At 52.4% G+C, this 12,092-nt stretch overlaps 1 protein-coding gene across 1 annotated transcript; it reads right to left on the bottom strand.

Moving 5' to 3' along the window:
* Positions 1-92: 92 nt before the first annotated feature.
* On the bottom strand, positions 93-7,970 carry VAT1 (vesicle amine transport 1). The gene is made up of 6 exons (XM_064636509.1): positions 7,623-7,970; positions 6,605-6,812; positions 6,118-6,288; positions 5,939-6,028; positions 4,759-5,000; positions 93-4,029 (listed from the first exon to the last, which is right to left on the bottom strand). The coding sequence occupies exons 1-6, from the start codon at positions 7,953-7,955 to the stop codon at positions 3,928-3,930; spliced, it is 1,146 nt and encodes a 381-aa protein (XP_064492579.1). The 5' UTR covers positions 7,956-7,970; the 3' UTR covers positions 93-3,927.
* Positions 7,971-12,092: the final 4,122 nt, after the last annotated feature.

Here is a 12,092-nt window from a genome sequence, read left to right as displayed (position 1 = left end):
TGGGAGAGTTACACTTTATCAACTGAACCTGTCCAGAGGCCAAGCTGAGGGCAGAGGGTTCATGCCAACAGAAACCTGAGCAGTGTACCATGGACGGTTTTGTTATGCTTTTAATTACCATTTGAAACACATAAGGCATATGGTAACATTTGAGAGAGGAGCATTACACATAATCATGTAAACATCAGGGGCACACTTCCTTTCTGTCCAGCTTGGTTACACGTACAAAGCAGAATATATATTTTTAAACAAAGATTTTCCATGTGTCCGTAGGATGAGCATCACTCATGTCACATATCTGCAAATCAACATGACTCAGACAGTACAGACCAGACTGTATGTTGTAAGAGGCTCACTCAGAGTCTAATGTGTTTCACATCATGCTCATGTACTACTTGCCAGTCACACTTTGCCATCACGAGGGCTCAGCCCACCAGAGACTTCAGGCAACCAGTGGTGTAACACCTATGATAGCAGCTGTCAGTGGGCCAGAATTCTGCACCAGCTGAAGCCTAAGACCCACAGTGCTTCTTATTTGTCTCTGGTCAATCAATTCTAGTTTAACACAGGTGTCTGAAACAAAATGTACAGCCAAACTCCTTCCCACAGTACTTGGCATGGGCTGTGTTCCTCCATCCGAGTGGAGGCCGCCTCTGCTCCCTTCCCCTCCTGCGGTCAGCATGCAACGTAAGGAAGCTTCAGAGAAACCAGAGTCAAAAACGTGGCAACAGCTGCCTGGTGAAGCAAAGGAGTTGCCCTTTATGCAATACCAGCAGCACCAGCCTGGGAGGCCACTGCAGCAATGACAGGAGAGGCACTTGCACAGGCACCCCATGCTGTGGCTGGCAGGGCTGGGGACCCCTCCTCTGCTCATCAACCCCTTACTCACACTTTCCACTTGTACTCCTCATGGGAGAACCTTAGAGTCAGACAATCAGTAAAATAAACATTAAATTGCACTTCTGATAGCTGGAATGGCACATGTGATTAAGGACAGGAATCTCCCACTTCCTCACTAGCACAACTTTGCCCTAAACAAGCAACCTTGAGTGGAATGATTTTTATACTAGGGTTTGTTTTTGGTTTTCTGCTTTGGTCCTTGTGTACAAACCTGCTGGTTAACTTGATTAAGACCCTTGAAGTTGTTTTATGTAGATTCTATACCTACTGTCCTATAAAAAAAAAAAAAAGTAAAAAACCAAACCCAAAAAACAACCAACAGCACCCCCCTAGAGCAGAGCATCGAGCAGGGGCAGAGGAGAGCAAGGTTACACTTAATCTTGGTCTTTCTATAGAAAACACTGTTGCTACCAAGGGACACAAAACAGCCAGTGCTGAATTCTAACACACTAACTGCTTGGCATTCTTCCTGCCCCGATAAGGGCTTCAGGAATTTGTATGCAGAAGACACGTGAGCAGATACAGGAACAGGGATTGTTCCCAGAGAGCCAAGGCCAGGGCAGCAGATAAAGCCTCACTCGAGGACTGCCAGGAGCCAAACAGCCACCCTGGGGGAGACAAGGGCTCTACAACAGGTCTTCAGGACTGGGGAGCACAGAACTGCCAGGACAGGCCTGGAAAGGCTAGGACACCTGGGAAGAGTACAGCTTGTTCACAGAAATTCCAATGACATCACCAGTGTTCACAAAAGAGAGCTAGCAAGAGTCAAAACAGGATTTTGGCAATATACCTGGCCAGAATGGAAAAGGCCCCAGTGACTTCCTAGTCATGTAGCAGAAGGCACTGAGATGCTGTTTCCTGTGGGTCGGGGGGTCTGACAGGAAGCTGTGAGGCTCCTGGGCCACACCACCCAACCCAAGGCCATCCATGTAAGGCACTGAGCATGTGCTTGACCCAAGAGTAAAGCAGGGAGAGGATGTTACTGTGAAACACACTGGGATAGTTTTCCTTTTCACCAGTGAGTAGAACCTGAAGATGTGCAGGGTTGGGTGCCATTTGAGCACGCTGCTCTGTCATCAAGGTAAGGTCCAGTTTCTCAGAGGAACAGGTCCAGACTTTCCATTTCAGCAATTTGGACAGTCCTGTTGTCAGACCTAGTAAAGCAGCATTAAACACTGTTGGATTTAATCTAAATTAGCATGACAGGGCAGATTGAAAGAAGCAACAAGATTTTGGATTCAGAAAGATAAGAAGTTGTGCTTGCGAGTTCCATCAGCCCATATTTATGAAGTTCAAGAGATGAACTGACAAGGATCTGTGAGAGGGCTCCAGCACTCCTCTGAGGTTGTAGGGAACAGGGTTGTTTCAATATGTAAAGTTAGCCAGGCAAGCTGTGCCTACGCATTTCTAAAGAACTTTGGACTGAGCCCAAGCACCTGAACTACAAGCTGCACTGATAGACAGGAGCCCTGCTGGAGGACAGAGCAGGCTGAGGAAGAAGCCACACTCCTCCCCTGCACAGGACCCCCAGCCCTGCGTGGGCTCTCTCAGGGGCCAAGGGGGCTGTGTGTGGGACCCTGCACCTGCCCTCCTTGGGCCCTGGGCCCTGCCTGGGGGTTGGTTAAGCAGGACTTCTGGTTGCAAGGTTTTGCTCCTGAAGCCTGAGTTCTTCCATGATGAGCAGCTCTTCTTGGTGCCCTTGGGTTTACCTTTTCAAATCCAAAATGAAGCCTAAGAGCCCACAGCACCTACAATCCATGACAAAGCCTCAAAAGCAAGTACCAACAGCACCAGAGTTGCCTGGGACTACAAGCAGGGTCCAGTGGGAAGCACAGCACCACCCAGGACTCAAGGTGCTCACAGAACTGGGCTTGGGTCTCTGCACAGCTCCATTTTCAAACGCACAGAAGAAAAGCAGAAGAGAAACAAAGTTCTGCTATAGGAGGAACACCACAGTCAGCTCCTAAACCCTCAGTGCTGGAAGAGAGCCCAAGGGTCCCATGAGTCAAAGATTCACAGGAAGAAGAGTCAAGCCCTACTGCAGCACTGAACCCCAAGCTGGTGTGAGTGTTCCCATCCCAATGAAGTCCAATTCAACACTGCAGCCCTTGGAAACACAAACAGGAGGGTAAAGTTTAGCCTTAGCAATAGCAACTTGGAGCCCAACATAATAAAGCACCGAGCCAACATCAATTGTTCCAGTCGTTTGACACAGTTGAGTCCTTATGGTCTCCAAGAATCAGACACAGTTCAGATCTCTCTATCCAGTTTGGAAATAGAAAATGGACAAGATCAAGTTACCCAATTGAAACTTTTCTTCTGTATTGAGACACAGCCCAGCTCAGCCTGTCAGGGTATTTGCTGACTGCAAAGAGAAGTAACTGCAAATTAAGCATGGTATGCCACAGACCCCAAATTAACCAGGATGGTCAAGGCAAAGACAACAGGAGTTGTTACTATCTGACTGTGTTAGTGGCCTACAAAAGCAGAGGGGAAAGAGCAGGGCCAGTGTGAACAGAAGAGAAATCCCTGCTTGAATTAAACGAGGCCAGCTGTGCTTTCCTTTGGCTGTGGAGGAAACACCCTACATTTGGCCAATTCTCTGCTGAACAGGCTTCACAAAGGTGACAGTGAGAACACTTCATCAGGGCTCAGTTTCTGCAGAGATACTTGGCAGTTGCTACAGTACATTTGGCCATGACTTTACAGTGACAGGCTGTGCAGTTGTTAGTCACCGACTGCCTGGAAGCTTCAGCTGCACTGTGAGAAAAATAAGGTTAGTTTGGAAATTCAGTAGAGAAACAAGTGATTAGAAAACTGTACGAAATAAACAGCCTTCAAAAGAGAGAGCAGGAGGCATATCTGGCAAAGGGTCAGTCACAACAAGAGCATGCAAACCTCATCTGAACGATAACCATGATGTTCTTGTACTGGTGAAGATGGAAGCTACTGATCTGTCCATTTTCAGGTCCCAAAGAGATCAGGGAGTTAAACCATGAATTCATAATCTGCATACATCTCTTTTCTTTAGTTCTCTGCTTTTTTGGATTCTTCCTTCGGTGCTTCAGGAACCAGGATGACTTTTCCAACATTCTTCTTTTCTTGCATCTGCCTCATGGCCTCTGCCACCTGGAAGCAAAAGGAATCTGGTGAGATCCCCACCCACCCTGCACAGTGCATCCATGACCTTCCTGGGCCCCTCAGTCCACCCAGACCAGACTAAAGGATAACCCAGAGGCACCTTTCCCTGCAGTCCAAGCAAGTGCCAGGCCTGGAATCCAAGTTTTCCTTAAGCCTCTCCATAGGACAGGTATCAGGTACGAATACTGACTGATCATCACTAAGTTCTTTGCTCCCCTGCAGCAAGTTCTGCCCCAGCACAGGATTTCCAAGGGAAGAGCCTGACTTTGCCTGGACACATCCATGCAACAACACTGATCAGAGCTAGTGAAAAACCTGCTGCTCCCTTCCAACACCCTCATTCTGCTTCACTGCCAGAGCTCTTTTTCACTCTTGGAAGGGCAGCAACAACCTTCCCATCTGTTCTGCTTAATTGCAGGGTGCAGGCTCAGGGCAGACTCCAGCCTGATGCATAATGCAGCCCCTTCCTGGTTGCTGCTGCCCATGGAGCACAGCTGAGCACCTGCCCTACTCCACAGGGACACTGTCTGGCATTGCCCAGCTCTGTGCACTGGAGCAGAAGAGCCCAGCCACTTTACTCACCCACAGTATCTTAAAAGGAAAAAGGCACCAAACGTCTGCAAACAGATGGTTATCAAACACTTCCAGCAGTTCAGCCCCAGGAACAAAGGTGCTCACTCTGAACTGCTGCCAGCCTGTATGTTAGCTCAGACTCACCTGATCAAAGGGCCATACAGAGTCTATTTTAGGCTTGATTTTGCCTTGACTGTACAGGTTAACCAGCTTGGCTACAACACTTCTGAGAAGCTCAACTTCTTCATCCATATATCCCAGGTGGTAGCCACACACTGCCTTGTTTTGTTGTAGGAGCTGCAAGGCATTGATGCTGAACTGGTTCCACCAGGTTTTAGCCATAGCCATGAGGTTCTTCTTTTGCCCAGTGATCAGGTTTGCTACCCCTAAAAAGAAGGCAAGCTATAGATGAGCTGGAACACAACATGAGAGGCAACAGGCATCCCATGGAACAGCTCAGACAATGCACAGGGGAACAGCAACTCACTGTCCAGTGATGGACAGAGCTGAAAACTGGATTACATGAGGCTCTGCCCATCTGCCCATCAGTGGAAACAGGCACCTGTCTCAGCCTCAAGATAATCCAGAATCTGGATTATCAGCACTCGTATATATCACAAAAACGTAGAATTCCTTTCTTCATCCCTCCTAAGGCAGCAGTAGCTAGACTGGAGTACTGGCAGAGACAAGAAAGGGTTATGAGTGCCACCCAGCCAGGCTGGCAGGACAGCTCTCCCCTTCTCCTACAGCCCTGCTTCTTCAGGGGAGTCACACGCTGCAACGGCTGCAACAGCAGAAGCAGCACACTGGTGCAAGTGTCTGGAATACCACTGGGGATTGTGTGAAGGCTTTGTCTATGGGACAAAATCACAGTGTTCCAGAGCTGGGGAATGGAGAGATAAGTATTCAGTAGCCTCAAACCTCATCACCCACACATCCTCTAGAAGAAAAGCAAGGCTGTGCATTAACTCAGCCCAGACAAAGCAGCTGTGCCTCTGTTCCTCCATGAGGACATTCCAGCTTCCCCTGCAGGCACTGGCTTGTACTCAAAGAGAGATCTTGCCCTGGGAGGGAAGAGCCTTGGAGCCTGTAATCAGAGCTCTGGGGGGAAGACACAAATCTCACTCCCCTCAGTGCCTCACCCAGGGGAAGCATCCTGAAGACATTCATGAAATAACAGAACTGCAACACACAGAGCAGTCAGGAATAGCAATGGTCCCTGACAGCACAGGCACGGAGCAACACAAAGCATTCCTGTGTGGATCCCACCCTGCCACCACATGGTCCCCCCTGCACAAGCACTGGGTGTGGGCACGGGGCTCACCGTAAGTGATGACTTTGCCCATTGGCTTCAACAGGTTAAACGCTTTGGTGGTATCGGATCCTCCCAGCGGGTCCAGCACAATGTCAACACCTAGAGAGAGAGAACTGGTAGTAACTAGAGGTTTCTTTGCACTTGAAAGAAATGCAGGACAGTTGCAGAAACCCTCCACCATGTAGTACCTTTGGGAGAGATTTTCCGCACCTCCTCTGCATAATCCATCGTTCGGTAGTCGATGGGGTGAGCAACTCCACTCTCCTTGAGTGAATCGTGCTTGGAGGCAGATGCTGTGCCAAAAATGGTGACGTTTTCTACAGTCTTGCACAGCTGGATGGCAGCAGTTCCCACACCACCTGAAAACCAGCAGCGAGAAAGCCTCAGAAGCAAACAGTCAGAAAAACCTCTGAATAGGTAAATTATCCCTGTTTGCACTGATTGTGCGCTGGCAACAGCCTGCAGAACAAAGGCTCTGCCTGGTGAGGCTGATGCCTGGGACACACTGGGAGAGACCAACCTCAGCTGCTGGGAAATGGGGCCAGCATGAAGCCTGCACCTCTGCCAGGTGACATTTTGTCAATCCAGCCCCATTACTTCCTTACCCACGCCACCCATTTGGAAACTGCATGGTGAGGCCAAGAGTCTCAACACAGGCTGTCAAGAACTATTTACCTGCAGCCATGTGGATGAGAACACTCTGGTTGGGTCTCAGGTTTCCAAAGTCAAACAGGATCATGTAGGCAGTGATGTAGTTGACAAGAAGAGCAGCTGCTTCCTCGAAGCTCATCCCCTCAGGCATTGGAAAAGTCTGACTGGCCGGCACATTCACGACTTCTTGCCAGAGCCCTGACCGAGCCAGGACCATTACCTTATCGCCAACCTAAATTTGGAGGACAAGTGGGTCTAAAACAAGCTCAAGGCTAGCAGAAGCCGTCACAGCCCTGCCCTTGGTATGCCACAGGCAGTGCATGCACGCTGTTCTCTGTGCAGAGGTCTGCAGGGACTGCAGCAGCCCTGGCTCAGGCAGGAGCCCACAGCATGCACTCTGCTCATCGGGAGACTGCAGCGCAGCACCTCTCACCACAGGGTGAGGCATAACCTTCGACCCTCAGAGGGACTGCAGGCACCCCAGGCTCTGGCTTGTACCCAGGGTGCTGCCTGCCAGCTGCCCAAACGAACAGACCCCTAACAAGGCAAGAGGGATGAGGTTCATGTCTTGCCCTCCTTGCTCAATTTGGAAGCAGGAGTCTGAACACCGCTGAACATTACTGTTGCCCCTTGTAAGGATCATCCTGCCAACAGGCAGGAGCCTTGGGGTAACGCTTAATAGCATCAACCATGGAAAAACATGTCCAACCTTAGGAAAACCTCCTGGGTCTAAGGAACACGGCCGCTCCCAGCTCCTCCCCGTGGCTCCGGCCCCTCAGCCCGGGCGGGCGGGCGGCGGCGCTTCCGCCGTCCCGGAGCGAGCGGGACGGGCAGGGCCGTCCGGGGGATTCCTCGCCTTTGTCCGGGGCCTTTGTCCGCCGCCGGAGCCTCCGCGGGCGGCATCGGACGGGCCCCTGGACCGGGCTGAGCAACGCCGGAGCCCCGACGGGGAGCCCCGGCCCCGGGGCGGCCCCAGTGCAGCGGCCGGGGGGCACACGGGACTCCGCAGCGCGGCGAGACCACGGGGCCGCGCCGCCCTCACCTGTCGGTCGCGGACGCCTTCGCCGACGGCGCGGACGGTGCCGGCGCACTCCATGCCGGGGCAGAAGGGCAGCGGCGGCAGCCGGTCGTACAGGCCCTGCCGCGCCATCACGTCGGCGAAGTTGAGGCCGCAGGCGCGGACGCTCACCGAGACCTCCCCGGGCCGCGGGCCGGCGCCGCGCCGCGCCTGCACCTTCAGCTTCTCGTAGCCGCCGAAGCCCGTCAGCACCAGCGCCCGGTGCTCGGCCGCCTCCCCGCCGCCCGCCGGCGGCTCGGGGCCGGGGGCCTGCTCGGGCTCGGGGGCGGCGGCGGCCGGGGCCGGCTCGGCGGACATGGCGGAGCGGAGCGGAGCGGCGACAGCGGCTGCGGCGGCGGCGGCGACGGGCGGGGAAGAACCGGGGCGCGGTCGCGGGGCGGGCAGCGCGGAGCGGCGGCGGGAGGGGCTGTCCCGATCCGCCCCCCGAGCCCGGCCCCGCTCCCCGGGCCGCCCCCCGCCCGTCCTCCGCGCCGCCTTTTTTGTCTTTTTTTATTCTTTCCACTTCTTCTTCTTTTTTTTTTTTTTTTCCGCCGCTAAATGATTCCTTCCGAGCAAACACAGCGCTTGCGTCCTTCCTGGGGACAACGCTGAAAGGGCGGTTTTGCTGGAGCATCATCTCCCCGAGTTACTTCTACAATTTATGACTGCCCTGCGGGGCCGCGCTCCGGGCTGGGCTGGCTCCGGGAATGCCGGCGGCTGGGGCTGCTCAGGAAGCAGAGCACAAAGGCAGGAAAGCAGACAGGAGGGCAGAGCCTGGGGCAGGCTGCACATCGTCTGGCTCTGCTGTGTGGCAGATTTATGCGTGTTTGGGTGGCTGCAGTGGGAACAAGGAGGAGACTCATGTCCAGTTGCACGACAGGACCACAGTCCTCCCTTGAGCTGCTGTCCTGCTCTTTCCAGCCTCCTGCTGCCCTCCCTCATCCCCTGAGAGAGGCTGAGGAGGATGTGCCACAGCTGGAGCAGTGCCAGCTCCCCTGCCTGGCCCTTTGTTACACCTCCCTTTATTTCTATACAGGGCTCTAGCAGTGTTTCTCCTCTGCTCTCAAGGACATTGGAACAATGAACAGGCAGGAGATACAAAAAAACCCGCCTGGCAGCGGTTTGCTGGTCAGAAGGCAGCTGCCTGTGCCTGCTCCCAGGGCTCTCTCAGGATAGAATCCCAGAGGCCCAGGCCCACCAAAGCCTTCCCTCACATGGTAAGACTGCCTGAGACCCCACTGGGGGCCAGGGTCTGGCTGCCAGACATGGCAGGGCTCTGCACATCCCCAGAAAGTGTTGAACTCAAATCTATCTGTCTGGGTTTGTTGGCAACTCAAGGGAAAGATTCCTTCTGCCTCTGTTCTGTGTTTTCCTCACCTGTATCTGCAGTGTTGAGAAGCACAGAGAGGTAGACACAGACAAGATGTCCCAGTTGCATCACACATACCAGGAAAGCTGTGCCTCCTGGGTGACACTATGCCTGTATCACAGTAAATTACATTTACTGTGATTGAAAGGTAGAGCAGCAGGTGGAAGAGATCTGACAGAACCCCTCAGACATACCTGCCACTCACAGCCACAGTTCCCTGCACTGCGGTTTTGATCACAGAGGCAGTGGAGATGGTTGTCAAGTGGTAACTGAAGCTCAGGGAACGGTGGCTCATTCCTCACGCTGGCAGCAGACTGAAGAAATCCTCCCAGCACAGAGCATTATTCTCACAACGCACGGGGCTGCAGCTGCTCCAGCCTTTTCCTCTGCACAACCCCAGCAGCAGAGGCTGTGGATGTGCAACACAAGCAAATGGCACAGCTGGCATGAGGCCGGTTTCCAGGTGTGCACGGAACAGCATCCCACCGTGTCTGCCTCTGGAGGCAGGCACCTTCTCCACCGTGGTCCTCGGGGAAATCTTGTGAAATGAGAACCCTTCTCCTTAACTTCAACCTTCCACCACAGCATCAATAATTTACTGACAATTATAGTCCCAAAATTACAGGCTTAGCACATCCACATGCTGTGCATCCATGAGAAGCCCATTATCTGTCAGCTTGTCTTACCTTACTGAAAACACACAGACTTGCCTCAGTGTGCTCACTGTGGCTTTCAGGGGTACAGCACACAGGACCTGGCAGCGTGGCCTTGCCTTGCATCAGGAGCTGGTTTTCTCTGCATCACTGACATCTCTGCTGCTGTCTGAGGGCGCTGGTTCCCGGCAGCTTCCAGAACCTCTGTGTCTTGGCAGTGCCAGCGGCTCAGTGTTCCCGTGGCTCACCCCAGGCACGTGAGTGGTTCTGCAGGGGAAAAGCAAAGGTGGGACTGACACACAGGGTGCAGCAGTAGGTCGCCTAGACCCTCACCTGACCCCAGGCAGCTGGAGCATGCCCCCCAGAAGCCCCATCCCTCAGATGCAGCAGGGACCTTCCCACCAGCCTATGGCTCCCCAGGCACAGGCACACACAGCCCTGCCTCTCTCTGTTGGGCCTGCTGAAAGGAAGGCTTTAAAAAGAAAACTGTTTTATCCCCAGTCTGTGTCTGTGATATGCAATTCATTTTTTAAGTTAAATGGAAAAGAAACTGAAGTTTTGAGGGTTTATTTCTGTTCGTCCCCTGCCCAGCCTATCTCCACCACTCTCCACGTGAAAAAGAATTGCAAAACTGAAAATACGATTTCAAACATGAGGGTGGTGGAGATCACTTCTGCTGCTGGAGAAGCCATTTCCACCGAGCACCTCTGCCAGGGAGCACCCAGGTGGGCTCACTCCATCACCCCGACAGCCAGTGCTGTGTGCTGCAGCTGCAGCTGGAGCCACAGCCACGCTGGCAGCCCTGGCAGAAAGGGAGCAATGGGAAGGATGTGTGGGTGCTGCACTGCCTCCATGCAGAGCAAGGCAAGGGCAAGGCCAGCGCAGCTCTGGGAGCTGGAGTTCAAGTATCTGGATCCAGTGTGGGAGAGGATGTGTGGCAAGGAGGTTTCTACGCCCAAGAGGACAGAATCAGCCATTTTCCTCCTCCCACCCTGACCCTCTTTGTGTGCCTTCATGCTGCAAGTCCCTGCCCCTCCAACGAGGCTCCTGTTCCCTGCAGGAGAGACATCCCATGTGGCCAACCTGTGGAGTCCCCACATCTCCCATGTCTCTCCAGCTGCTACAGGGCTAGATGAGCCCTAAGGAGAGATGTCTGGAGAGAGAGAGGGGGAAAAAAGGAAGCTGCTCACCTCCAGAGGGTCCAGATCACTGTCTTAATACAGAGAAATCTGCAGCAGTAATGAAGACATTGTGCCTCCTCAGCCTCTAACACACACATGCTTTGACTGCAGTCTTTCCAGCAGAAGCCTTGGCAGTTGAATGCCTCCTTGCTTTAATCCCTGAGATTGCTTGAGGATGCTGCTTTCATCTGATAGCATTTATGGACTGTTATAATGAGCTTTGGTTTGCTGAGATAAATTAAATTGCTCACCCAGAAGTGCAAACTTCATTAATGCCAACAGTGAGTCAGATCAGCACTATTCTAGCCCAGAATGTAAACAGGCTGGACACATGAAAGGGCATTTGACTGGGATTTTTTCCTCTTTCTTTTTTTAACCTTCCTAATTGCTGCTGATTTGTATCTTTTTGCTGCATGTGTTCAAACCCTACTGCTTTTCCACCTCTTCATCTTTTAGGGGAAGCCATCAAATAACACACCACTCGAGGCTGAATGATTTAACTTGGAGTGTTCACAGTTAGTAATACTCTGCATCTTGGCCTGGAAGGTTTCTAGCTCTTTCACGTGTATGACAAGTCCAAAAAGATGGAACAATGCACACATCATAAAAATCCAGGGAACGGTCACTGCATGATGTGATGAACAGGAGCTTTGTCTGTGTTCCCGGGGTGACACTTGTGCACCTCTCACCAGGTGTATGTGTGCACCTTGCAGGGACCACACCCATGAAACACTGCTTACTCAGTACATTCACCTGAAATTAGGTCCAGAGCCTATGATTGGCTGTAAAGGACCAAGCTTTGGGGCTTTGTGCACGAGAACAAGATGTCACAGGCTCCAGGTTTCAGGCTGCAGGTCCTTTGGTGAGGGTTGGTTTCTCTCAATACATTTTCCCAGTACAGGTCCTGAGAATGTCTTCCAGTTTCTTTGTACAGGAAATGACACAAATATAACAAAATAAATTTAATTCACAATCGCAATTAACATCCCTGAGAACGTGGATCAGCAAGGGAGAATCTAACCACTGGAGAAGTATTTTCAGGAGTAAATGTGTGAGAGCCATCTGTCGCCTCTCCATGCGCAGTGACAGTCACAGCATGTCTCTGCAGCCTGCTCAGAAAATTCACACCGTGGTGATGGGTTGTTGAATGTATTCTGCAAGTGTCCTGCCAAAAGGTGCTCTGCACCAGAGGGGACATGAGGCTCAGCAGTGATGCTGCCCCTGTGGCTCTGAGCAAGGGCAGCAACTACTG

This window comes from Pseudopipra pipra, chromosome 26 (assembly GCF_036250125.1).
Source record: "Pseudopipra pipra isolate bDixPip1 chromosome 26, bDixPip1.hap1, whole genome shotgun sequence".
In the NCBI taxonomy this organism is placed as follows: domain Eukaryota; kingdom Metazoa; phylum Chordata; class Aves; order Passeriformes; family Pipridae; genus Pseudopipra; species Pseudopipra pipra.
The sequence above is the reverse complement of the archived record's forward strand: the minus strand, read 5'-3'. Positions and strand labels throughout refer to the sequence as shown.

Excerpts from the sequence above, each read along its gene's own strand:
- VAT1 (XM_064636509.1), bottom strand. The coding sequence starts at position 7,955 with ATGTCCGCCGAGCCGGCCCCGGCCGCCGCCGCCCCCGAGCCCGAGCAG. Across the intron at positions 6,029-6,117 it reads GCGGAAAATCTCTCCCAAAG|GTGTTGACATTGTGCTGGAC; the intron begins GTACTACATGGT and ends CTCTCTCTCTAG. Across the intron at positions 4,030-4,758 it reads CTGTATGGCCCTTTGATCAG|GTGGCAGAGGCCATGAGGCA; the intron begins GTGAGTCTGAGC and ends TTTTGCTTCCAG.